Source organism: Glandiceps talaboti, chromosome 9 (genome assembly GCF_964340395.1).
Source record: "Glandiceps talaboti chromosome 9, keGlaTala1.1, whole genome shotgun sequence".
In the NCBI taxonomy this organism is placed as follows: Eukaryota; Metazoa; Hemichordata; class Enteropneusta; family Spengelidae; genus Glandiceps; species Glandiceps talaboti.
In genome coordinates, this window is record NC_135557.1 from 1,223,985 (window position 1) to 1,251,631 (window position 27,647).

The 27,647-nt window shown below is 38.6% G+C and overlaps 2 protein-coding genes across 2 annotated transcripts in view; one reads left to right on the forward strand and one right to left on the reverse strand.

Moving 5' to 3' along the window:
• The window catches only part of LOC144440279 (lathosterol oxidase-like), a 53,737-nt gene extending 44,438 nt beyond the window's left edge, over positions 1-9,299 (reverse strand). The window contains exon 1 of the mRNA XM_078129627.1: positions 9,193-9,299. The gene's annotated coding sequence lies outside the window, so the exon portion shown is untranslated. The remainder of the gene's footprint in view (positions 1-9,192) is intronic.
• Positions 9,300-9,793: 494 nt separating this feature from the next.
• LOC144440278 (ATP synthase F(0) complex subunit g, mitochondrial-like) lies at positions 9,794-25,839 on the forward strand. Its single transcript, XM_078129626.1, has 3 exons — positions 9,794-9,917; positions 17,002-17,162; positions 25,430-25,839. The coding sequence occupies exons 1-3, from the start codon at positions 9,833-9,835 to the stop codon at positions 25,562-25,564; spliced, it is 381 nt and encodes a 126-aa protein (XP_077985752.1). The 5' UTR covers positions 9,794-9,832; the 3' UTR covers positions 25,565-25,839.
• Positions 25,840-27,647: the final 1,808 nt, after the last annotated feature.

Below are 27,647 nucleotides of genomic sequence, written 5' to 3' on the forward strand. Positions count from 1 at the left end.
GCATCACTATGTACCAATATCTACTACATAATTACAGTCCTTGGAGCATTGCATCACTATGTACCAATATCTACTACATAATTACAGTCCTTGGAGCAATGCATTACTATGTACCAATATCTACTACATAATTACAGTCCTTGGAGCATTGCATCACTATGTACCAATATCTACTACATAATTACAGTCCTTGGAGCAATGCATTACTATGTACCAATATCTACTACATAATTACAGTCCTTGGAGCATTGCATTACTATGTACCAATATCTACTACATAATTACAGTCCTTGGAGCAATGCATTTCTTTGTACCAATATCTACTACATAATTACAGTCCTTGGAGCATTGCATCACTATGTACCAATATCTACGACATAATTACAGTCCTTGGAGCATTGCATTACAATGTACCAATATCTACTACATAATTACAGTCCTTGGAGCATTGCATCACTATGTACCAATATCTCCTACATAATTACAGTCCTTGGAGCAATGCATCACTATGTACCAATATCTACTACATAATTACAGTCCTTGGAGCAATGCATTACTATGTACCAATATCTACTACATAATTACAGTCCTTGGAGCAATGCATCACTATGTACCAATATCTACTACATAATTACAGTCCTTGGAGCATTGCATTACTATGTACCAATATCTACTACATAATTACAGTCCTTGGAGCAATGCATCACTATGTACCAATATCTACTACATAATTACAGTCCTTGGAGCATTGCATCACTATGTACCAATATCTACTACATAATTACAGTCCTTGGAGCATTGCATCACTATGTACCAATATCTACTACATAATTACAGTCCTTGGAGCAATGCATTTCTTTGTACCAATATCTACTACATAATTACAGTCCTTGGAGCAATGCATCACTATGTACCAATATCTACTACATAATTACAGTCCTTGGAGCATTGCATTACTATGTACCAATATCTACTACATAATTACAGTCCTTGGAGCATTGCATTACTATGTACCAATATCTACTACATAATTACAGTCCTTGGAGCAATGCATTTCTTTGTACCAATATCTACTACATAATTACAGTCCTTGGAGCATTGCATCACTATGTACCAATATCTACGACATAATTACAGTCCTTGGAGCATTGCATTACAATGTACCAATATCTACTACATAATTACAGTCCTTGGAGCAATGCATCACTATGTACCAATATCTACTACATAATTACAGTCCTTGGAGCATTGCATCACTATGTACCAATATCTACTACATAATTACAGTCCTTGGAGCATTGCATCACTATGTACCAATATCTACTACATAATTACAGTCCTTGGAGCATTGCATCACTATGTACCAATATCTACTACATAATTACAGTCCTTGGAGCAATGCATCACTATGTACCAATATCTACTACATAATTACAGTCCTTGGAGCATTGCATCACTATGTACCAATATCTACTAAATAATTACAGTCCTTGGAGCAATGCATCACTATGTACCAATATCTACTACATAATTACAGTCCTTGGAGCAATGCATTACTATGTACCAATATCTACTACATAATTACAGTCCTTGGAGCAATGCATCACTATGTACTAATATCTACTACATAATTACAGTCCTTGGAGCATTGCATCACTATGTACCAATATCTACTACATAATTACAGTCCTTGGAGCATTGCATCACTATGTACCAATATCTACTACATAATTACAGTCCTTGGAGCAATGCATTACTATGTACCAATATCTACTACATAATTACAGTCCTTGGAGCATTGCATCACTATGTACCAATATCTACTACATAATTACAGTCCTTGGAGCAATGCATTACTATGTACCAATATCTACTACATAATTACAGTCCTTGGAGCATTGCATTACTATGTACCAATATCTACTACATAATTACAGTCCTTGGAGCAATGCATTTCTTTGTACCAATATCTACTACATAATTACAGTCCTTGGAGCATTGCATCACTATGTACCAATATCTACGACATAATTACAGTCCTTGGAGCATTGCATTACAATGTACCAATATCTACTACATAATTACAGTCCTTGGAGCATTGCATCACTATGTACCAATATCTCCTACATAATTACAGTCCTTGGAGCAATGCATCACTATGTACCAATATCTACTACATAATTACAGTCCTTGGAGCAATGCATTACTATGTACCAATATCTACTACATAATTACAGTCCTTGGAGCAATGCATCACTATGTACCAATATCTACTACATAATTACAGTCCTTGGAGCATTGCATTACTATGTACCAATATCTACTACATAATTACAGTCCTTGGAGCAATGCATCACTATGTACCAATATCTACTACATAATTACAGTCCTTGGAGCATTGCATCACTATGTACCAATATCTACTACATAATTACAGTCCTTGGAGCATTGCATCACTATGTACCAATATCTACTACATAATTACAGTCCTTGGAGCATTGCATCACTATGTACCAATATCTACTACATAATTACAGTCCTTGGAGCATTGCATCACTATGTACCAATATCTACTACATAATTACAGTCCTTGGAGCAATGCTTTACTATGTACCAATATCTACTACATAATTACAGTCCTTGGAGCATTGCATTACTATGTACCAATATCTACTACATAATTACAGTCCTTGGAGCAATGCATTACTATGTACCAATATCTACTATATAATTACAGTCCTTGGAGCATTGCATCACTATGTACCAATATCTACTACATAATTACAGTCCTTGGAGCAATGCATCACTATGTACCAATATCTACTACATAATTACAGTCCTTGGAGCAATGCATCACTATGTACCAATATCTACTACATAATTACAGTCCTTGGAGCAATGCATCACTATGTACCAATATCTACTACATAATTACAGTCCTTGGAGCAATGCATTACTATGTACCAATATCTACTACATAATTACAGTCCTTGGAGCATTGCATTACTATGTACCAATATCTACTACATAATTACAGTCCTTGGAGCATTGCATTACTATGTACCAATATCTACTACATAATTACAGTCCTTGGAGCATTGCATCACTATGTACCAATATCTACTACATAATTACAGTCCTTGGAGCATTGCATCACTATGTACCAATATCTACTACATAATTACAGTCCTTGGAGCATTGCATTACTATGTACCAATATCTACTACATAATTACAGTCCTTGGAGCAATGCATCACTATGTACCAATATCTACTACATAATTACAGTCCTTGGAGCATTGCATTACTATGTACCAATATCTACTACATAATTACAGTCCTTGGAGCATTGCATTACTATGTACCAATATCTACTACATAATTACAGTCCTTGGAGCAATGCATCACTATGTACCAATATCTACTACATAATTACAGTCCTTGGAGCAATGCATCACTATGTACCAATATCTACTACATAATTACAGTCCTTGGAGCATTGCATTACTATGTACCAATATCTACTACATAATTACAGTCCTTGGAGCATTGCATCACTATGTACCAATATCTACTACATAATTACAGTCCTTGGAGCAATGCATCACTATGTACCAATATCTACTACATAATTACAGTCCTTGGAGCATTGCATTACTATGTACCAATATCTACTACATAATTACAGTCCTTGGAGCATTGCATCAATATGTACCAATATCTACTACATAATTACAGTCCTTGGAGCATTGCATTACTATGTACCAATATCTACTACATAATTACAGTCCTTGGAGCATTGCATTACTATGTACCAATATCTACTGTATTAAGACTAATCAATTGTTGATTAGTATCGTAATAACACAGAGTCGCTGTAACATGTCAATAAACGATTAGCACTATGTAGTCGATGAGGGCCCACAGTACAAGCTTTGATATTCTAGTGCAATTATTTGGTAGATATTGGTACATACAAAACAGCTAATAGCAATGCTCCCGACAAGTGGTGAGAGAGTCTAAGCAAAGCTATGATGTCACAACCATAGATTCCACACAAAATTTTCATATCACATTGTATGATGTTATATCCATTATAATATTGTTTTGTATCCTTTCATATCACATTGTATGATGTCATATTATTGTTACTAGAATTATTTTGAACTGCAGGCATTGTAGGTTTACAGATATTGTCACGTCAAATTTGGAAAATGTAAAAAGAATGATCATGTATGATGTACAAAGGTAACATAGTTCATTACACTATACAGTATATATATACAATGTATGATGTACAAAGGTAACATAGTTCATTACACTATACAGTATATATACAATGTTTAGTTATAGTATACAGATTTGATTAAACATTGACAGGATACAATCCATATGTACCGGTTCATGTATGTGATGGGATGCATACAATCCATATGTACCGGTACATGTATGTGATGGGATGTATACAATCCATATGTACCGGTACATGTATGTGATGGGATGCATACAATCCATATGTACCGGTTCATGTATGTGATGGGATGTATACAATCCATATGTATCGGTACATGTATGTGATGGGATGCATACAATCCATATGTATCGGTTCATGTATGTGATGGGATGTATACAATCCATATGTACCGGTTCATGTATGTGATGGGATGTATACAATCCATATGTATCGGTACATGTATGTGATGGGATGCATACAATCCATATGTACCGGTACATGTATGTGATGGGATGCATACAATCCATATGTACCGGTACATGTATGTGATAGGATGTATACAATCCATATGTACCGGTACATGTATGTGATGGGATGTATACAATCCATATGTACCGGTACATGTATGTGATGGGATGCATACAATCCATATGTACCGGTTCATGTATGTGATGGGATGTATACAATCCATATGTACCGGTTCATGTATGTGATGGGATGCATACAATCCATATGTACCGGTTCATGTATGTGATGGGATGTATACAATCCATATGTACTGGTACATGTATGTGATGGGATGTATACAATCCATACGTAACGGTTCATGTATGTGATGGGATGCATACAATCCATATGTACCGGTACATGTATGTGATGGGATGCATACAATCCATATGTATCGGTACATGTATGTGATGGGATGCATACAATCCATATGTACCGGTTCATGTATGTGATGGGATGTATACAATACATATGTACCGGTACATGTATGTGATGGGATGTATACAATCCATACGTAACGGTTCATGTATGTGATGGGATGTATACAATCCATATGTACCGGTACATGTATGTGATGGGATGTATACAATCCATATGTACCGGTACATGTATGTGATGGGATGTATACAATCCATATGTACCGGTTCATGTATGTGATGGGATGTATACAATACATATGTACCGGTACATGTATGTGATGGGATGTATACAATCCATATGTACCGGTTCATGTATGTGATGGGATGTATACAATCCATATGTACCGGTTCATGTATGTGATGGGATGTATACAATCCATATGTACCGGTTCATGTATGTGATGGGATGTATACAATCCATATGTACCGGTTCATGTATGTGATGGGATGTATACAATCCATATGTACCGGTTCATGTATGTGATGGGATGTATACAATCCATATGTACCGGTTCATGTATGTGATGGGATGTATACAATCCATATGTACCGGTTCATGTATGTGATGGGATGCATACAATCCATATGTACCGGTTCATGTATGTGATGGGATGTATACAATCCATATGTACCGGTTCATGTATGTGATGGGATGTATACAATCCATATGTACCGGTTCATGTATGTGATGGGATGCATACAATCCATATGTACCGGTTCATGTATGTGATGGGATGTATACAATCCATATGTACCGGTTCATGTATGTGATGGGATGTATACAATCCATATGTACCGGTTCATGTATGTGATGGGATGTATACAATCCATATGTACCGGTTCATGTATGTGATGGGATGTATACAATCCATATGTACCGGTTCATGTATGTGATGGGATGTATACAATCCATATGTACCGGTTCATGTATGTGATGGGATGTATACAATCCATATGTACCGGTTCATGTATGTGATGGGATGTATACAATCCATATGTACCGGTTCATGTATGTGATGGGATGTATACAATCCATATGTACCGGTTCATGTATGTGATGGGATGCACGTATACAATCCATGTATGTGATGAGATCACTTGTATGACCTTTGAACCTGTACAATAATGTAGGTCTTTTTGTAATCTCTATTATCACAAAATAAACTGAAAAGAATTTGTGGTTTGTCCTTTCCCTTCCTCTATTTTAGAAGAACACCACTGCACTGTATATCAAAAAGATCAAATCAAAATACAAAAGACAATTATTGAATATTCATTTATAAATTAGTTCATCTATGTATTTATTGATTTATTTAATTCTGAATAAAGGCTTGTTGTAGAATAACATTAACATGTTTACACTTGTGTCTATCTGCTGTTATGCTGTGTTCCAATGGCCCATGTTCTGCTGTGATGTGATGTGTTGTACTGCAGAGTCTGTGCTGTGATGTGTCGTGACATGCCATGTGCTGCACTGTAATGTAATGTGGTGTGTGATGTGATGCAATGTGATGAGATGTGCTGCAGCTTAGTATGCTGTGCTCTGACGTTACATGTTCTGATTTGATATGAATGCACTGCAGTCTATTGTTGTGTGATGTGTCATTACATGTTACAATGTATGTAATGCACTGCAGTGTTCTGTGTCATGTGATGTGACGCACTGCAGTGTACTATGTCATGTGATGTAATGCACTGCAATGTACTGTGTCATGTGATGTAATGCACTGCAGTGTACTGTGTCATGTGATGTGACGCACTGCAGTGTACTGTGTCATGTGATGTGACGCACTGCAGTGTACTGTCATGTGATGTAATGCACTGCAGTGTACTGTGTCATGTGATGTGACGCACTGCAGTGTACTGTGTCATGTGATATAATGCACTGCAGTGTAGTCATGTGATGTAATGCACTGCTGTGTACTGTGCCATGTGATGTAACGCACTGCAGTGTACTGTGTCATGTGATGTGTTGCACTGCAGTGTACTGTGTCATGTGATGTAATGCACTGCAGTGTACTGTGTCATGTGATGTGACGCACTGCAGTGTACTGTGTCATGTGATGTAATGCACTGCAGTGTACTGTGTCATGTGATGTAATGCACTGCAGTGTACTGTGTCATGTGATGTAATGCACTGCAGTGTACTGTCATGTGATGTAATGCACTGCAGTGTACTGTGTCATGTGATGTGACGCACTGCAGTGTACTGTCATGTGATGTAATGCACTGCAGTGTACTGTGTCATGTGATGTAATGCACTGCAGTGTAGTCATGTGATGTAATGCACTGCAGTGTACTGTGTCATGAGATGTGACACACTGCAGTGTACTGTGTCATGTGATGTGACGCACTGCAGTGTACTGTGTCATGTGATGTGACGCACTGCAGTGTACTGTCATTTGATGTAATGCACTGCAGTGTACTGTGTCATGTGATGTGATGCACTGCAGTGTACTATGTCATGTGATGTGACGCACTGCAGTGTACTATGTCATGTGATGTAATGCACTGCAGTGTACTGTGTCATGTGATGTGACGCACTGCAGTGTACTGTGTCATGTGATGTGACGCACTGCAGTGTACTGTCATTTGATGTAATGCACTGCAGTGTACTGTGTCATGTGATGTGACGCACTGCAGTGTACTATGTCATGTGATGTGACGCACTGCAGTGTACTGTCATGTGATGTAATGCACTGCAGTGTACTGTGTCATGTGATGTAATGCACTACAGTGTACTGTCATGTGATGTAATGCACTGCAGTGTACTGTGTCATGTGATGTGACGCACTGCAGTGTACTGTGTCATGTGATGTGACGCACTGCAGTGTACTGTGTCATGTGATGTGACGCACTGCAGTGTACTGTGTCATGTGATGTAATGCACTGCAGTGTACTGTGTCATGTGATGTGACGCACTGCAGTGTACTGTGTCATGTGATGTAATGCACTGCAGTGTACTGTCATGTGATGTGACGCACTGCAGTGTACTGTGTCATGTGATGTGACGCACTGCAGTGTACCGTGTCATGTGATGTGCCGCACTGCAGTGTAATGTGTCATGTGATGTGACGTACTGCAGTGTACTGTGTCATGTGATGTAATGCACTGCAGTGTACTGTGTCATGTGATGTGACGCACTGCAGTGTACTGTGTCATGTGATGTGACGCACTGCAGTGTACTGTGTCATGTGATGTGCCGCACTGCAGTGTAATGTGTCATGTGATGTGACGCACTGCAGTGTAATGTGTCATGTGATGTAATGCACTGCAGTGTACTGTGTCATGTGACTATTGACCCCTACTGTAAAGTTTGTCCTTATAATTTGAAACTGCCAGGGTACATCTGTACCATTCAAATAGTAGTTAGTACCACATTTTGTTTGTTTGTTTGTTTTTGGTGTTCAGTTTTTTATTCTAATTTTGATCTTTTTTCATTGTCATTTAACTAGATCGAAAGTTTGTTTCCAGGCAAACAACAATAAAAATGATATCAAAGACCTCAATATCAAACAAACGCTACAACAATTGCAGCTACCTAGCACCCAGCTGCCAAGTCACCACCCCCCACCTCCACCCACCAACCCACCCACCACACACACATGGGTTATACTAGTACCTCCATGCACGTTTGAATCATGAGTGGATATGCATTAATAAACATTATACTACCATGGTCTATGCTACTGCTAGCAAGTAACATTACTAACAAATATTGGTTGTGTGTTACCTGACGGAAAATACTACATATTATTCCAAATAAAATGGTGAGTGGACATGACGCAGACTGTATACAACTATAGCTGGATAGTTAATAATTTATTGTCCAAACAAATGATCCGTCAAACACAATTCATTAGGAAATTTGAGATGAATTACATGTATGATGTAATATATTATATTATATTATATACCGATATTGACATTTAAGTCGAAAACTAGATACTAGTACCTGTATTACCACAACCATTACACATTATGAAATCAATGAAAAGGTGAACTTGTGAGTTATAGTCAGTAAATTACTTACTGTGCGAGTGAGAACGGCTTACACCAATAACTTAAATCACCCGATCAAAGTATGAGAACGGTCTGTCGCGACCGCGGTGTTACATATATATAACAGATCACACTGGTCGTTATTGGCATATTTCGATCACCTGATTTCTAGTGAACTTTGAACCTGTAAACGACGTGTATCACGTGTGGTGGATTGGTGAATTATAATTATATTAGACATGGTCAGATTTTTAATTCCGAATACGACACATTAAATTATGGTCGTTCAGAACAGCTTGCCGTAAGAGAGTCTTTCCATTCCGATATGTGTGATGTTTTACTATTTAATAATTATTTATATATTATCACCATGACCACATCCACATTTACAAGTTTATTTCCCCCGAGATATGTATTGATCAGAATATGTTTCTATCAGAAGAAAATATCCATAATATTGACGTATTTGGCCAATATATATGAAAGGGGTACAATAAAACGGGTTTCTACGATCGCGTAAGTCCACACACCGTGAAATAATGACAAACAAAAGTGCCAGTGACTGAGTCGAGTGAGTATGATTAACGCTTCCGAATATTAATTTATGCAAGCTACGAACGGTTCTCGTGAAAATTCGGCCACACATACACGTCCACCATCAAGCTTTGAACATGTCGCGGATGCTGGCTAAAGTGGCTGGTGCAGGCCAACGTATGGGCTCTGCTGTGGTGACTAGAGGACCAGAGCTTGCAACGGGTAAGCAATGATAGTTTAATAAGCTGCCAAATGTGTCTGATTACTTCTTCCACAAATGTTCTGCTATGACTGAGTAAAGCTTAGGCAGATAGTCGGGGATTTCAAGATGGAGGCACCGGCACGGCCGGCATCGCGAAAGTCTGATTATTATACTAGTCTGTGCCTATTCTGTTGACTGTAGAGGATGCTTAGGCAGTATTTATTTCATCGTTCACAGACCGTGTCGTGTTTTTCGCAAATAATTTCGTGTGTTTGTGTGGATTTTGCGAGAGCTCGAAAGTCACCGCAATCCCTAAAAATCCCTAACCCTACGAACATACAAAACACAGCCTCACAGGTACATGTAGCCATACCCCATTGTAATTTGTAGGTGCAGGTAATAATAATAATAATATTTATTTTTTATATAGCGCATTACATAATTGCATAAAAATCTCAATGCGCTTCACATGATTGTAGAGAACCAGCTTACCCTAAAACGTCCGGTATTGGTTTTCCACGAAGAGTAGTAGTAGTAAAATATAATGATAATACATGCTGTAAATATAGTCAGTCTTAATCATCAGAAGTCTTCTCTCACTCTTCTATGTTGGAAAAGGTCTCCATGTAGTACAAAACTTAAATTTGTACAATCATGACATGGAAAAAGATGACGTCCATTATGTACAATCCTGATGTGACATCTAAATCCGCTGCTTGTTGTGAATGTACGGCTACAAATACTGCAAGGAAATGCTCCCTCACAAACTGACTTCACATTCTCAGGTCTCCTTGAACCTGGCAATGGCCTCTCTTTTGCACTGTCTGTTTCAGAATGTACTGTCTGCGTGCGCATATAGAGTGTTTCCTTGGAAGGAAACTTAGCATAGCAATGTTTACATTCCAAATGCTTTAATTTAGTATACGTCCTTTCTCCTGTTTTGCTCAGTCTGCTGTGTATCTTCCCTTTCGTCTTTATCTTTTCAGCATCCTGGCTACTACAATGCATTTCTTCAATTTGTTCATCTTCCTCAGCCTGACTGCTTCTCATTACAGAATTGTATTGACTCTGATAACTGGGAACCAATTGTCCGTCACGATGCTGAAGTTGTCTGCAAAAACGAATTGAAAAACACATTCAAAAAACGTAATCGTAAACGTATTCGGGTAACTGACCGCAACTGACCTTTTTCAGTTCAAATTTCGAAAACAACTTTTAAATCGTAAATTTTAATAAACAGTATTGTACTTTTATCGTAATGACTATGACTAAATCATTTTAATAATGTAGACAATTCACTAAAAGATGATTCCTTTAATGAGTTATTATGAAAGCAAGTTATTTTTTCATTGATTGGAGGAAAGATCATAAACACACAAACATTTGTCCTGTCGACATTCGTCGTCGTGTGTTGAATTTGTTTACATGATGGAAACGTTGTTTAAAAAGGAATTAGTCTCGAAAGAAGTGAAAAAATGAAAGTGAAAGCGTTAGATAAATATCTTGATGAGCATTGATTACCAAAACACAGAAAATTAAAAAGAGAAAAAGTAGACATAATATCGACTCACATAATAGGAACACCAGAATTTAGATCTAAAAAAATGACTGCAAATGAAATTAAAACTAATATCATGGGTATGAGTGATACAGATAGTAGTGACTCTGAGACTGAAAGTGACATTTCTGTAATGCGTGTTCTAGGCAGTGATGGAGACAATTGTGATACTGATAGCTCAGAAAATTCATGTACTGATGATAACACTGATAGTGATTGTGATGTAACAAGTCTTGCACATCCTCAGGGACAAGTTACTTTGAGAAGTGCCAGAATTGCAGATCGATTGATATTACATTAAATAATCGTTCTTTTTTTCCATGACCCCGCCTAAAGAAATTGTGAATTTTTTTTTAGCCACCCTCTAATTTTTCCTGTGAAAAATTCAGTGATGCCCCCCCCCCCGAAAATCCTCCGGACCCCCCCCCCCTGGAAGTAAAATATGGCCACTCCCTTACATATATACATACATACATACATACATACATACATACATACATACATACATACATACTGTATACATACATACATACATACATACATACATACATCCATGTGACATTGCAATCTTTTCCTTGTGTCTTGTGTATGATTCATATTTATTTGCGACAAAAATATTAATTGTTGGAAAAAGTTGCCAGAGATATTACAAAAGAATACGTAAAAATCCTAGTATATACTGAGGTACAAAGACTTCGCTACTTCAGATCTCATCAGACGCATAAGCTATCATCAGTCCATTGACGAATACGTGACGGAGCGCTGATCGCATATTCCAGAGCTAAAGTTGTACTAACTTTACGACCTATGTACATATACGATTCCTAACCTTCCAACGTGGGGCCGTCTCAGACCACTAAAAAGAGGTCTGAGGGGTCGGTAAACTTCTTTTGTGACTAATTCCTTTTTAAACAACGTTTCCATCATGTAAACAAATTCACGAATGTCGACAGGACAAATGTTTGTGTGTTTATGATCTTTCCTCCAATCAATGAAAAAATAACTCGCTTTCATAATAACTCATAAAAGGAATATTCTTTTAGTGAATTGTCTACATTATTAAAATGATGTAGTCACAGTCATTACGATTAAAGTACAGTACTGTTTATTAACATTCACGATTTAAAAGTTGTTTTCGAAATTTGAACTGAAAAAGGTCAGTTGCGGTCAGTTACACGAATACGTTTACGATTACGTTTTTGAATGTGTTTTTCAATTCGTTTTTGCAGACAACTTCAGCATCGTTTGTCCGTCTTCAACTTCCCATGTCTGAGTGTTTGTTTGCACAATCTCAACTCCTCTTTCTCTGTCATTAGCATCTGGTGATGTCAGAGATTCACTTGATACACTGTCTTCTCTAGTATTTGCTGTTGGTATCACTTGAACTAATTCACTTATGAATTCTGGTTCTCTCAACATGTTTAAAAAAGAAACACCATTCTGTCGACTTATAACAAATTTTCTATGGACTTTGGCAAGGAGAGGAATACTTTTTTGCCTCAGTACTTCTTTTGACTTCATCTGGATATTACCATAATATGGTATGTTTTTAGCCGTTTTTCGTTTGATGACTATATTTGGGAAGTTCAGCTGTAGCACTGCACAGAACTGTCTCATATTAATACTGATGATGTCACTAAAGAAATGCCCCAAAGTTATGTTGAATGAATCAAAGGCATGTGTCTTTGCCACCATCCCTTCTGTGCTATACTCAAAGATCAACTGGACTGTCAAACAAGACAAACACCAATTTACTTCATTGGGGCTATCAGTTAATGCTTTCTGTCTAGACTGCATTACTGACATCTTCTCTTGTCTTCTTGCACATGGATCAACTACATCATCCACCAAGATAACTTTTGGCCTATGAGTGTCGAAAGAGATGACTTCTGGTCCTCGTATGACCACTGGAGTAACCGCTGGAGACCTAAAACCACTAACTGAACCATTCACTGGTTGTCTGGAGTCTATAGCTATATTGTCTTCTAATATGATCTCTGGTCTCTGAGAGTGGATTGTTGTATCATCTTCTTGAGTATACTACTTCGTATGTCTTGCATCAACACTTGCTGTAATCCGTCCTACGGGATTTTCCAGGGTGATACGTTTATATACCAGTCAGTCCTCCATCGTTGATGGCGTCCTGATGGGTTGTTCCATTATTGCTATAGTACGGTTTCCAGAGGGGCACTGGAAACCGTTCATACAACACTCCCCCCAACTTCATTTAAATAGGGCTGGACCCTGAGGGGATCTTGTGGGAGCGAAATAGCCTAAGAATATCCACCAGGGACTGTTACTAGGGGAGATGGAAGAGCTACTAGTCTATAAACATAGTGCCTGAAACAATGTTCCATTACCTTGTACAAGGTAGCAGCGGTTATACTGAGCTAGCTATGTTAAAACAGCTATCCAATTATTTACCTCACCTTTCATGGGGTACAAATAATTATAACTAACTAGTCATCAATTTATGGTATAATGACTAGCTACCTTGATGTCCTTATCAGGGTATTCAACTGAAATTATTTACCTCAACTTTTATGGGGTACAAATAATTCTAACTAACTAGCCATCAACTTATAGTATAGTGACTAGCTACCTTGATTTCTTTATCAAGGTATTGATACTGAACATAATACCTTAACTAGGGATTTTAACTGAATGTTTTGGTCCCCTGGCTTGATTAGTGCCATCCCTAGCTATTAACTAAAAACATGTTGGGTTAGTATGCGGCCATTGGTTATCTGTTCCACCTCCTACGAAGATCTCAGGGCCAATGACTGTGTACTAACACAGTAATCAGATTTTTGGATATGTATTATGCACCCTTACCACCGCAGTCTATTGATATACACTTATTACCTCCAAGAAGGCAAGTGTCATGACACACCACAAGTGTAAGTCACATAATGAATCATTTATCATGCATTTTTACCCCCGCAGTATGTCAATGTACAACTTTTTACCTCCAAGAAGGCGCCAAGTGTCACGACACACCACAGGTGTAAGTTACATAATAAACCTAATTTCCCTTCTTCCCCCTTACCAAACAAAATGGGGGGACCTATAATTTACAGGAAGCCATAAAGGGTACGGGTGTTCCTCACCGTGATAGGGAGTAGTTCATGGAGAGTACTGCCCCGAATTGTGGCTATTAAAAACCCAACACTTCCTATATACTGGGGAGAGTTTGGTTTAGGACAATTGGGAGGGGGAAAATAGGGTGAGTCTGTCTCCAAGATAAGGCGATCTTCAGGTATTTGTGATATTGCAAATACCTGAAGGGGCGTGGCATGCCTTACACTGGCTGTACACCCAAAATGAGTATTTGGAAAGTGGGTCAGCCAGAGTTGAATTTGTGGTGCATCCCCAGAGAAGCAATGGAGATGTATGAACTGTTCCCTGTGACAGTACTTACGTACCAGATGTAATACCTCTTTACCAGGTTTATGTCCATAAGGGTCTCCATCACCTCCTCGGATATGCAGCACCAGGGGTTTTGAGACAGACTTTTCTTGAAGCAGCTGTAGGATGTGTTCTAGAAGTTCCTTCTGTTTTGGCCAAGCAGATTCAGGTGTTGTGTAATCTAGACCTACTTCACCCACAGCGTCGATATTGCTGGACTCCATCAACATATGGAACGTCTTGAACTGCTTCTCAGATATTTTACTGGCATGTTTGGGATGTAGTCCTACAGCCTTCTTCCAGCGAGGGTTGGGGGGTCCTACATCCCGAAATCTGCTGGGATCGCAGAATACTTCCACACCACCTAGTAGATATACTGGGTGGTCCGGTTCGGGTTCTCGTTGTCATGTTATCAGATCCTCTGAGTCTTGGGGCACATCATCCCTCTGCCCCATTTGGATACGATCCAAATGGAAATGTGTATCATATACCTCCAAAAGGTCAACTCCATCATCAGGGGTAGACAGATTCTGTGCAATCGGTTCAGAAGACACTGATGGGGTAACAACAAGGGGGTTGGGGTACTCACCAGTTGTGGATATGCCTGCTGTTGGGTATTCACTAGTGGATGATGAAGATATGTCTAATGATTCGGTGTCCATACTGACGGATATACATTGTATTTCTGTCTTGGCCTAGTAACATCACCTATTTCTGTCTTGGCTTAGTAACATCACCTATTTCTGTCTTGGCTTAGTAACATCACCTATTTCTGTCTTGGCCTAGTAACATCACCTAGTTCTGTCTTGGCTTAGTAACATCACCTATTTCTGTCTTGGCCTAGTAACATCACCTATTTCTGTCTTGGCCTAGTAACATCACCTATTTCTGTCTTGGCTTAGTAACATCACCTATTTCTGTCTTGGCTTAGTAACATCACCTATTTCTGTCTTGGCTTAGTAACATCACCTAGTTCTGTCTTGGCTTAGTAACATCACCTATTTCTGTCTTGGCCTAGTAACATCTCCTAGTTCTGTCTTGGCCTAGTAACATCACCTATTTCTGTCTTGGCCTAGTAACATCACCTATTTCTGTCTTGGCCTAGTAACATCACCTATTTCTGTCTTGGCTTAGTAACATCACCTATTTCTGTCTTGGCCTAGTAACATCACCTATTTCTGTCTTGGCTTAGTAACATCACCTATTTCTGTCTTGGCTTAGTAACATCACCTATTTCTGTCTTGGCCTAGTAACATCACCTAGTTCTGTCTTGGCCTAGTAACATCACCTATTTCTGTCTTGGCTTAGTAACATCACCTATTTCTGTCTTGGCTTAGTAACATCACCTATTTCTGTCTTGGCTTAGTAACATCACCTATTTCTGTCTTGGCCTAGTAACATCACCTATTTCCGTCTTGGCCTAGTAACATCACCTATTTCTGTCTTGGCTTAGTAACATCACCTATTTCTGTCTTGGCCTAGTAACATCACCTATTTCTGTCTTGGCTTAGTAACATCACCTATTTTTGTCTTGGCCTAGTAACATCACCTAGTTCTGTCTTGGCCTAGTAACATCACCTATTTCTGTCTTGGCCTTGGCCTAGTAACATCACCTAGTTCTGTCTTGGCTTAGTAACATCACCTATTTCTGTCTTGGCCTAGTAACATCACCTATTTCTGTCTTGGCTTAGTAACATCACCTATTTCTCTCTTGGCCTAGTAACATCACCTATTTCTGTCTTGGCTTAGTAACATCACCTATTTTTGTCTTGGCCTAGTAACATCACCTAGTTCTGTCTTGGCTTAGTAACATCACCTATTTCTGTCTTGGCCTAGTAACATCACCTATTTCTGTCTTGGCTTAGTAACATCACCTATTTCTCTCTTGGCCTAGTAACATCACCTATTTCTGTCTTGGCTTAGTAACATCACCTATTTCTCTCTTGGCCTAGTAACATCACCTATTTCTGTCTTGGCTTAGTAACATCACCTATTTCTCTCTTGGCCTAGTAACATCACCTATTTCTGTCTTGGCTTAGTAACATCACCTAGTTCTGTCTTGGCTTAGTAACATCACCTATTTCTGTATCTTGATTTATTAGCGTCATTTAAATCAATGTCTTGATATTGCAATACAGGACTGGTCCAGTGGTCAACCCCTAAACTAAAGACATTTTGGCACTATGCAAAGGTAGAATTGATTCCACCAAAGCCTTCTGAAATACCTGCTGTACAGAAAGGTCTACAAGAAGTAATTGCAGCTGCTAAGACAGGCAAATGGAAAACACTAACTGTTAGGGTAGGTATCATTTAGTGTTACATGTATGTACACTGAATGTAAACATTATATAGTGTTATGTACACTGAATGTAAACATTATATAGTGTTATGTACACTGAATGTAAAACTTATTTAGTGTTATGTACACTGAATGTAAAAATCATTTAGTGTTATGTACAATGAATGTAAACATTATTTTATATGTCCTCTTATGCAGGGCATGTCTTTTGAGGCAGCGATCGCTCCACTCGCCTACCGCTCACGCAAATTAAAATCCATGAGAACGATTTTCCGCTCGCGTATGCAGGGAGATTTCAACTTTCACATCATTGCAAATTGCGCAATACGGTTGATACGATGGCTGTTTGGAGTTCTCGTTCTCAGTTTTTAGTCCCCGCTGGACGAAGTCCGGAACAGGGACTTACATGTATGGATATTCTTTTGACAGTTCTTGGGTAACAACTGAACATGTAGTATACGATGTCAATGACATGGAATACGTTATTATGCTTGCCACTATGCAATCCTGCCAGCTCATAGGTGGGAAATACGTTGTTATTTTGAGTCATACCTTGTTTTAGGACTAAAACCAACTAACGAGTCATAATTAGCACCGGTTGTAGTTGTCAGGCAATAGTGTACTAGCGCGTACATGTACTTTAGTGACCCGTTGTAAATCAATGGCAGGGTTCTCCCAAGCTTGAGAGTAGTCCCGGACAATAATTAATATTCATGCTAATTTGCATAATTAATATTCATGAATAAATTAATGGTACACTCAAAATACATGGTGTATGATCAAAGTTGCTAACGAAAAAGTTAAAACCAACTTTTCTTTCTCTACAGATTTATAAATCTAATCTCAATCTTTGCTCATCAATTTTTTCAATCACAGTTTTTGATTAGTTTTCTCAGAAAAGCTAAAGTTGTTTCAATCAAACTAAATATCCAAAGACGACTGCAGTTTCAAAACTCTAAAAGGTTGCGTATAACCACACATACGCATTGCGTTTAGGCGAAATCTCGTGATACATGAGACATCGCGATAGTTTGTGACGTCACCACCCACCATTTTGGAAATTACATGTTTTCATCGTCGTGCTATGTACGATGTCAAACTACTAACTAAAAGCGTTTTCAGAGTAAAATTGAACAGAAAACTAATGATCGGACACAACGTCAACACTTTATAAAAAGGTATATGAGGCTGTTATACTTTTTTTACGACGCTGAAGAATGCTAGTCGAAAGTCTGCAGCATCGCGTAATTCACACGTACTCACTGTACATGCAGATATCAATGTATAGCGTCAGCTGTTGTCAGTTCACACTTCGTCTTTATAAATAGTCGAGTATTTGTCATTATTGGTCGTCTACATTGTTCGTTTCTCAAAGACATTTTAATACTTCATTATCTTTTAAATCAATACGCCCATGTGGGCAGAAAACGAAAGTACAATTATTAAAGTGAGTGTGTGTGGGGTGTCGAATGGTAAACAATTGTGACACTTGAAGGTGGTGGACGGCAACTTTGATTGGTGGTCGCCAAGACTGAGTCCCGGACGCTAGTGTCCGGTGCCGTCCAGCGTGAGGAGATCCCTGCAATGGGTAGTCAGTGCCTGTACTTTAGTGACCCTTTGTAAATCAATGGGTAGTCAGTGCCTGTACTTTAGTGACCCCATGTAAATCAATGGGTAGTCAGTGTCTGTACTTTAGTGACCCCATGTAAATCAATGGGTAGTCAGTACCTGTACTTTAGTGACCCCATGTAAATCAATGGGTAGTCAGTACCTGTACTTTAGTGACCCTTTGTAAATCAATGGGTAGTCAGTACCTGTACTTTAGTGACCCCATGTAAATCAATGGGTAGTCAGTACCTGTACTTTAGTGACCCTTTGTAAATCAATGGGTAGTCAGTACCTGTAATTTAGTGACCCCATGTAAATCAATGGGTAGTCAGTACCTGTACTTTAGTGACCCTTTGTAAATCAATGGGTAGTCAGTACCTGTAATTTAGTGACCCTTTGTAAATCAATGGGTAGTCAGTGTCTGTACTTTAGTGACCCCATGTAAATCAATGGGTAGTCAGTACCTGTACTTTAGTGACCCCATGTAAATCAATGGGTAGTCAGTGTCTGTACTTTAGTGACCCTTTGTAAATCAATGGGTAGTCAGTACCTGTACTTTAGTGACCCCATGTAAATCAATGGGTAGTCAGTACCTGTACTTTAGTGACCCCATGTAAATCAATGGGTAGTCAGTGTCTGTACTTTAGTGACCCTTTGTAAATCAATGGGTAGTCAGTACCTGTACTTTAGTGACCCCATGTAAATCAATGGGTAGTCAGTACCTGTACTTTAGTGACCCCATGTAAATCAATGGGTAGTCAGTACCTGTACTTTAGTGACCCAATGTAAATCAATGGGTAGCCAGTGTCTGTACTTTAGTGACCCTTTGTAAATCAATGGGTAGTCAGTGCCTGTACTTTAGTGACCCCATGTAAATCAATGGGTAGTCAGTGTCTGTACTTTAGTGACCCCATGTAAATCAATGGGTAGTCAGTGTCTGTACTTTAGTGACCCCATGTAAATCAATGGGTAGTCAGTGTCTGTACTTTAGTGACCCCATGTAAATCAATGGGTAGTCAGTACCTGTACTTTAGTGACCCTTTGTAAATCAATGGGTAGTCAGTGCCTGTACTTTAGTGACCCCATGTAAATCAATGGGTAGTCAGTGTCTGTACTTTAGTGACCCCATGTAAATCAATGGGTAGTCAGTACCTGTACTTTAGTGACCCCATGTAAATCAATGGGTAGTCAGTACCTGTACTTTAGTGACCCCATGTAAATCAATGGGTAGTCAGTGTCTGTACTTTAGTGACCCCATGTAAATCAATGGGTAGTCAGTACCTGTACTTTAGTGACCCCATGTAAATCAATGGGTAGTCAGTGTCTGTACTTTAGTGACCCTTTGTAAATCAATGGGTAGTCAGTGTCTGTACTTTAGTGACCCCATGTAAATCAATGGGTAGTCAGTACCTGTACTTTAGTGACCCCATGTAAATCAATGGGTAGTCAGTGTCTGTACTTTAGTGACCCTTTGTAAATCAATGGGTAGTCAGTGTCTGTACTTTAGTGACCCCATGTAAATCAATGGGTAGTCAGTACCTGTACTTTAGTGACCCCATGTAAATCAATGGGTAGTCAGTGTCTGTACTTTAGTGACCCCATGTAAATCAATGGGTAGTCAGTGTCTGTACTTTAGTGACCCTTTGTAAATCAATGGGTAGTCAGTGTCTGTACTTTAGTGACCCTTTGTAAATCAATGGGTAGTCAGTGTCTGTACTTTAGTGACCCTTTGTAAATCAATGGGTAGTCAGTGTCTGTACTTTAGTGACCCTTTGTAAATCAATGGGTAGTCAGTACCTGTACTTTAGTGACCCCATGTAAATCAATGGGTAGTCAGTACCTGTACTTTAGTGACCCTTTGTAAATCAATGGGTAGTCAGTGTCTGTACTTTAGTGACCCCATGTAAATCAATGGGTAGTCAGTGCCTGTACTTTAGTGACCCTTTGTAAATCAATGGGTAGTCAGTACCTGTACTTTAGTGACCCCATGTAAATCAATGGGTAGTCAGTGTCTGTACTTTAGTGACCCCATGTAAATCAATGGGTAGTCAGTACCTGTACTTTAGTGACCCCATGTAAATCAATGGGTAGTCAGTACCTGTACTTTAGTGACCCCATGTAAATCAATGGGTAGTCAGTACCTGTACTTTAGTGACCCCATGTAAATCAATGGGTAGTCAGTGTCTGTACTTTAGTGACCCCATGTAAATCAATGGGTAGTCAGTGTCTGTACTTTAGTGACCCTTTGTAAATCAATGGGTAGTCAGTACCTGTACTTTAGTGACCCTTTGTAAATCAATGGGTAGTCAGTACCTGTACTTTAGTGACCCCATGTAAATCAATGGGTAGTCAGTACCTGTACTTTAGTGACCCTTTGTAAATCAATGGGTAGTCAGTACCTGTACTTTAGTGACCCCATGTAAATCAATGGGTAGTCAGTGTCTGTACTTTAGTGACCCTTTGTAAATCAATGGGTAGTCAGTACCTGTACTTTAGTGACCCTTTGTAAATCAATGGGTAGTCAGTACCTGTACTTTAGTGACCCCATGTAAATCAATGGGTAGTCAGTGTCTGTACTTTAGTGACCCCATGTAAATCAATGGGTAGTCAGTGTCTGTACTTTAGTGACCCTTTGTAAATCAATGGGTAGTCAGTACCTGTACTTTAGTGACCCCATGTAAATCAATGGGTAGTCAGTGTCTGTACTTTAGTGACCCCATGTAAATCAATGGGTAGTCAGTGTCTGTACTTTAGTGACCCTTTGTAAATCAATGGGTAGTCAGTGTCTGTACTTTAGTGACCCTTTGTAAATCAATGGGTAGTCAGTGTCTGTACTTTAGTGACCCCATGTAAATCAATGGGTAGTCAGTACCTGTACTTTAGTGACCCTTTGTAAATCAATGGGTAGTCAGTGTCTGTACTTTAGTGACCCCATGTAAATCAATGGGTAGTCAGTACCTGTACTTTAGTGACCCTTTGTAAATCAATGGGTAGTCAGTACCTGTACTTTAGTGACCCCATGTAAATCAATGGGTAGTCAGTACCTGTACTTTAGTGACCCTTTGTAAATCAATGGGTAGTCAGTGTCTGTACTTTAGTGACCCCATGTAAATCAATGGGTAGTCAGTACCTGTACTTTAGTGACCCCATGTAAATCAATGGGTAGTCAGTGTCTGTACTTTAGTGACCCCATGTAAATCAATGGGTAGTCAGTGTCTGTACTTTAGTGACCCCATGTAAATCAATGGGTAGTCAGTACCTGTACTTTAGTGACCCCATGTAAATCAATGGGTAGTCAGTGTCTGTACTTTAGTGACCCCATGTAAATCAATGGGTAGTCAGTACCTGTACTTTAGTGACCCCATGTAAATCAATGGGTAGTCAGTACCTGTACTTTAGTGACCCCATGTAAATCAATGGGTAGTCAGTGTCTGTACTTTAGTGACCCCATGTAAATCAATGGGTAGTCAGTACCTGTACTTTAGTGACCCCATGTAAATCAATGGGTAGTCAGTACCTGTACTTTAGTGACCCCATGTAAATCAATGGGTAGTCAGTGTCTGTACTTTAGTGACCCCATGTAAATCAATGGGTAGTCAGTACCTGTACTTTAGTGACCCCATGTAAATCAATGGGTAGTCAGTACCTGTACTTTAGTGACCCCATGTAAATCAATGGGTAGTCAGTGTCTGTACTTTAGTGACCCCATGTAAATCAATGGGTAGTCAGTACCTGTACTTTAGTGACCCCATGTAAATCAATGGGTAGTCAGTGTCTGTACTTTAGTGACCCTTTGTAAATCAATGGGTAGTCAGTGTCTGTACTTTAGTGACCCCATGTAAATCAATGGGTAGTCAGTGTCTGTACTTTAGTGACCCCATGTAAATCAATGGGTAGTCAGTGTCTGTACTTTAGTGACCCCATGTAAATCAATGGGTAGTCAGTGTCTGTACTTTAGTGACCCCATGTAAATCAATGGGTAGTCAGTGTCTGTACTTTAGTGACCCTTTGTAAATCAATGGGTAGTCAGTACCTGTACTTTAGTGACCCCATGTAAATCAATGGGTAGTCAGTACCTGTACTTTAGTGACCCCATGTAAATCAATGGGTAGTCAGTACCTGTAATTTAGTGACCCCATGTAAATCAATGGGTAGTCAGTGCCTGTACTTTAGTGACCCCATGTAAATCAATGGGTAGTCAGTGTCTGTACTTTAGTGACCCCATGTAAATCAATGGGTAGTCAGTGTCTGTACTTTAGTGACCCCATGTAAATCAATGGGTAGTCAGTACCTGTACTTTAGTGACCCCATGTAAATCAATGGGTAGTCAGTGTCTGTACTTTAGTGACCCCATGTAAATCAATGGGTAGTCAGTACCTGTACTTTAGTGACCCTTTGTAAATCAATGGGTAGTCAGTGTCTGTACTTTAGTGACCCTTTGTAAATCAATGGGTAGTCAGTACCTGTACTTTAGTGACCCTTTGTAAATCAATGGGTAGTCAGTGTCTGTACTTTAGTGACCCTTTGTAAATCAATGGGTAGTCAGTGTCTGTACTTTAGTGGCCCTTTGTAAATCAATGGGTAGTCAGTGTCTGTACTTTAGTGACCCTTTGTAAATCAATGGGTAGTCAGTACCTGTACTTTAGTGACCCCATGTAAATCAATGGGTAGTCAGTACCTGTACTTTAGTGACCCTTTGTAAATCAATGGGTAGTCAGTGTCTGTACTTTAGTGACCCTTTGTAAATCAATGGGTAGTCAGTACCTGTACTTTAGTGACCCCATGTAAATCAATGGGTAGTCAGTACCTGTACTTTAGTGACCCCATGTAAATCAATGGGTAGTCAGTGTCTGTACTTTAGTGACCCTTTGTAAATCAATGGGTAGTCAGTACCTGTACTTTAGTGACCCCATGTAAATCAATGGGTAGTCAGTACCTGTACTTTAGTGACCCTTTGTAAATCAATGGGTAGTCAGTACCTGTACTTTAGTGACCCCATGTAAATCAATGGGTAGTCAGTACCTGTACTTTAGTGACCCCATGTAAATCAATGGGTAGTCAGTACCTGTACTTTAGTGACCCTTTGTAAATCAATGGGTAGTCAGTGTCTGTACTTTAGTGACCCTTTGTAAATCAATGGGTAGTCAGTACCTGTACTTTAGTGACCCCATGTAAATCAATGGGTAGTCAGTACCTGTACTTTAGTGACCCTTTGTAAATCAATGGGTAGTCAGTACCTGTACTTTAGTGACCCCATGTAAATCAATGGGTAGTCAGTGTCTGTACTTTAGTGACCCCATGTAAATCAATGGGTAGTCAGTGTCTGTACATGTACTTTAGTGACCCCATGTAAATCAATGGGTAGTCAGTGTCTGTACTTTAGTGACCCTTTGTAAATCAATGGGTAGTCAGTACCTGTACTTTAGTGACCCCATGTAAATCAATGGGTAGTCAGTACCTGTACTTTAGTGACCCCATGTAAATCAATGGGTAGTCAGTACCTGTACTTTAGTGACCCCATGTAAATCAATGGGTAGTCAGTGTCTGTACTTTAGTGACCCCATGTAAATCAATGGGTAGTCAGTGTCTGTACTTTAGTGACCCTTTGTAAATCAATGGGTAGTCAGTGCCTGTCTCCGAACAAATGCAGGCTGAACACGTCAAAGTTCTGAGCAGCTGGTATGTAAATTTAAAGGGGCGGCAGCAGTTTTAATGGGGAGGAAGCCAAATTTAAAAGGGCCTGTGGAGAACACTGGATCTATATTTACAAAACTATTGGGATGAATTTAATGGGAATGCCTATGGAGATGTGTACATTAGGGTGTATTCACAACATGATCATCCCATCAGCAATATGCAAATTAGGTCTAAAAATCTCTCAATTTTGGTCAAAAACTGATATCTTCAAAACTACGTGATAAATGCGGCTGAAACTTGGTGAGGATGTTCTGGAGGTGTTATTTTGCAGTTAATGTTCAAAACATTTTGACAAAACTGGCCGTAGTAACCATGGTCATGCAACAGTGAAATTTGTTCATTCTAGAGGGTCCAAAAGACACAATCACTTTAGAGAGATTTCAACATTTTTATTTGTGATGACAACAGTATCGCCTTCTACAACATGAAAAATATGATAATATACACAGGTGTCAAATTTCATCACAATGTAAACAAACTATACTTTTAATGTTTTTAATGTTACGATGAATATCAAAGGGACCAACACTGAAAATTTGGAGTCAATATCTTTATTTAAAAGAATTGGATGAAAAATAGCCTATGCTATATCTATCCACATAGTTGTATAGGTGTGGCATACATGTATGCTGAGTTTATAATATTGTATATCTATCCACATAGTTTGTATAGGTGTGGCATACATGTATGCTGAGTTTATAATCTTGTATATCTATCCACATAGTTGTATAGGTGTGGCATACATGTATGCTGAGTTTATAATATTGTATATCTATCCACATAGTTTGTATAGGTGTGGCATACATGTATGCTGAGTTTATAATCTTGTATATCTATCCACATAGTTGTATAGGTGTGGCATACATGTATGCTGAGTTTATAATCTTGTTAACTTAAATGAAAGTACTACAGTATGATGAAAGAGCAATTAAACAATTGTTTTGTTTCCATTTGGATTACAGGAAGCCTGGCTGAATACCCTAGTTGCTGTGGAAATATGTTTCTGGTTTTTCATTGGTGAACAAATAGGACGGCGTAGTATGGTTGGATATGACGTGAAATTAGCAATAGAACCACCCAAACATTCTCCAATTTAGAGTTGTTTTTTATTGACTGATATGTCGGTGTTGAGGACATAATGAGTACGGTTTAGTTTAGCTAACCACATGACCATCAATCAACAGTATACCAATAATAATCTACCACCTGTATACTAGAGATAAAATACCACCTGTATACTAGAGAAATGCAGTGTAACCACAACACAGTCAGTCAGTCATTTTCATATGTTTATTTACTGTATTATCACAGTTTGATGTGAAAAGTGTCAAGAGTGTTTGCCTGTAACATAATAAATTAGTAATTTGAAATTTATTGTGTGTCTGTTTATTTCATTACTGTAATGTGAATGGAGAATATTAGTAATTCAATGGCTTTACACTCAAACACATTGGCCAGTGTTCTCCCCAGAATTTGTTGATAGGATATCAGCTAATTAGCATAAATTAGCATACATTTACATGGCAAAATAGTTATATTCCTGGGTAACTTGATAAAATCAAAGTACATCATAATATCAAACAAGTAGTACATATGTACATGTTGTCAAAGGAAAGTTGAAGGCCAATTTATTACTACAAAATATTAGCACCAATAAGAAAATTAGCATAAATTAGCATACATTTACATGGCAAAATAATTATATTCCTGGGTAACTTGATAAAATCAAAGTACATCATAATATCAAACAAGTAGTACATATGTACATGTTGTCAAAGGAAAGTTGAAGGCCAATTTATTACTACAAAATATTAGCACCAATGAGAAACTCATAACAGTGTTGTTGATTATTATTCTTAGGAAAGCTGAAATTATTTCAATCTAAATGTCTACAGATAAATTAGACTTTCAAAACATGAAAAGATTGTGTACAGCTACCTGCAGACATCATGTTAGTCCAAAATTTCGTAATACGCAAGACTTTCCCTATTGAGGACTCCAAAATCTGGTGATAGTTTGTGACATCATGGCCACCATATTGGAAAATCCATGCTTTCATCGTAGTCGTACGATGTACCAGTCTACAATGTCAAACTACAAACTAAAAGTGTTTTCATAGTAAAATTGAACATGAAACTGATAGTCGGAGATAACATCGCCACTTTATCGAAAGGTACATTAGTCTGTTCAACTCTTTTCATGACATTGAAGAATGCACATTGGAGTAAACCAACTATGCAAATCACTCTTGGGTTGAGACATACTCGGTGTTACTCAGTCATAGAAAATTAACTAGACACTGAATGCCAAGTTCATGTGTTTGTCGATCTTTTATACTACAGTCTATACCAAAATGGCATGGCATAGTTTGATTTTATAGTTGTCAAAATCTGGCAGTTCCGACATGCTTCTATGGCCGAATGATGATACGTAAAGGTCGGTTTTGCCTTTGATTTACCGAAAGCTTGTACAGTAGTGTGAATCACACTACCATTAGCAGGTTTACATTTTATTCCTATCGAAAACAATACTGATGGCAAACTTCAATGAAATATGTCAGATCTGGTAGTGTTAGAGGGTTGAATAGTCGTTTTTTACTTGCCACTTATGTGTGAAGGATCAATACAAATGTTGCAAGTATACATTGAAAACAACAAAGGCGTCAGCTGACAGAGTGACAGATGAACAATGTCAACGTGCAATTTACCGAACCCAAAGCAATCTGATTGCGTATTGGGACAACTGATCACATATCGGCGAAAATTAATAAAGGATATCAGGCCTGATACGTGAAAACCCTCTGGGGAGAATACTGCATTGCAAAGCCAAATGAAACCATTGTGGTAGCCAGATGAAACTACTGACAGCCTAGGAAATTGTCAGTTATTACCAACACGCTCAAGAGTAGTCATCACCCCGACACGCATAGGACCACAATTAAACCAAAATTACGTACTTGGTGTACCGTTTCTCCTAAAATGAACGATTAAAGTTTTATCCTGGTTTAACCAAAGTCCACATTTTAGTGAACTCAGTAGAGCAAACGTTGCAAATTTACTTCTGAATCAGCCAACAAGACTATATCATCAGCATATAATAGTCTGGTGATTGCATCGTCACCAATCTCTATGTTCACACCAGATTGCTTTAATTATGTTGCTCAGTCGTAAATATACATTG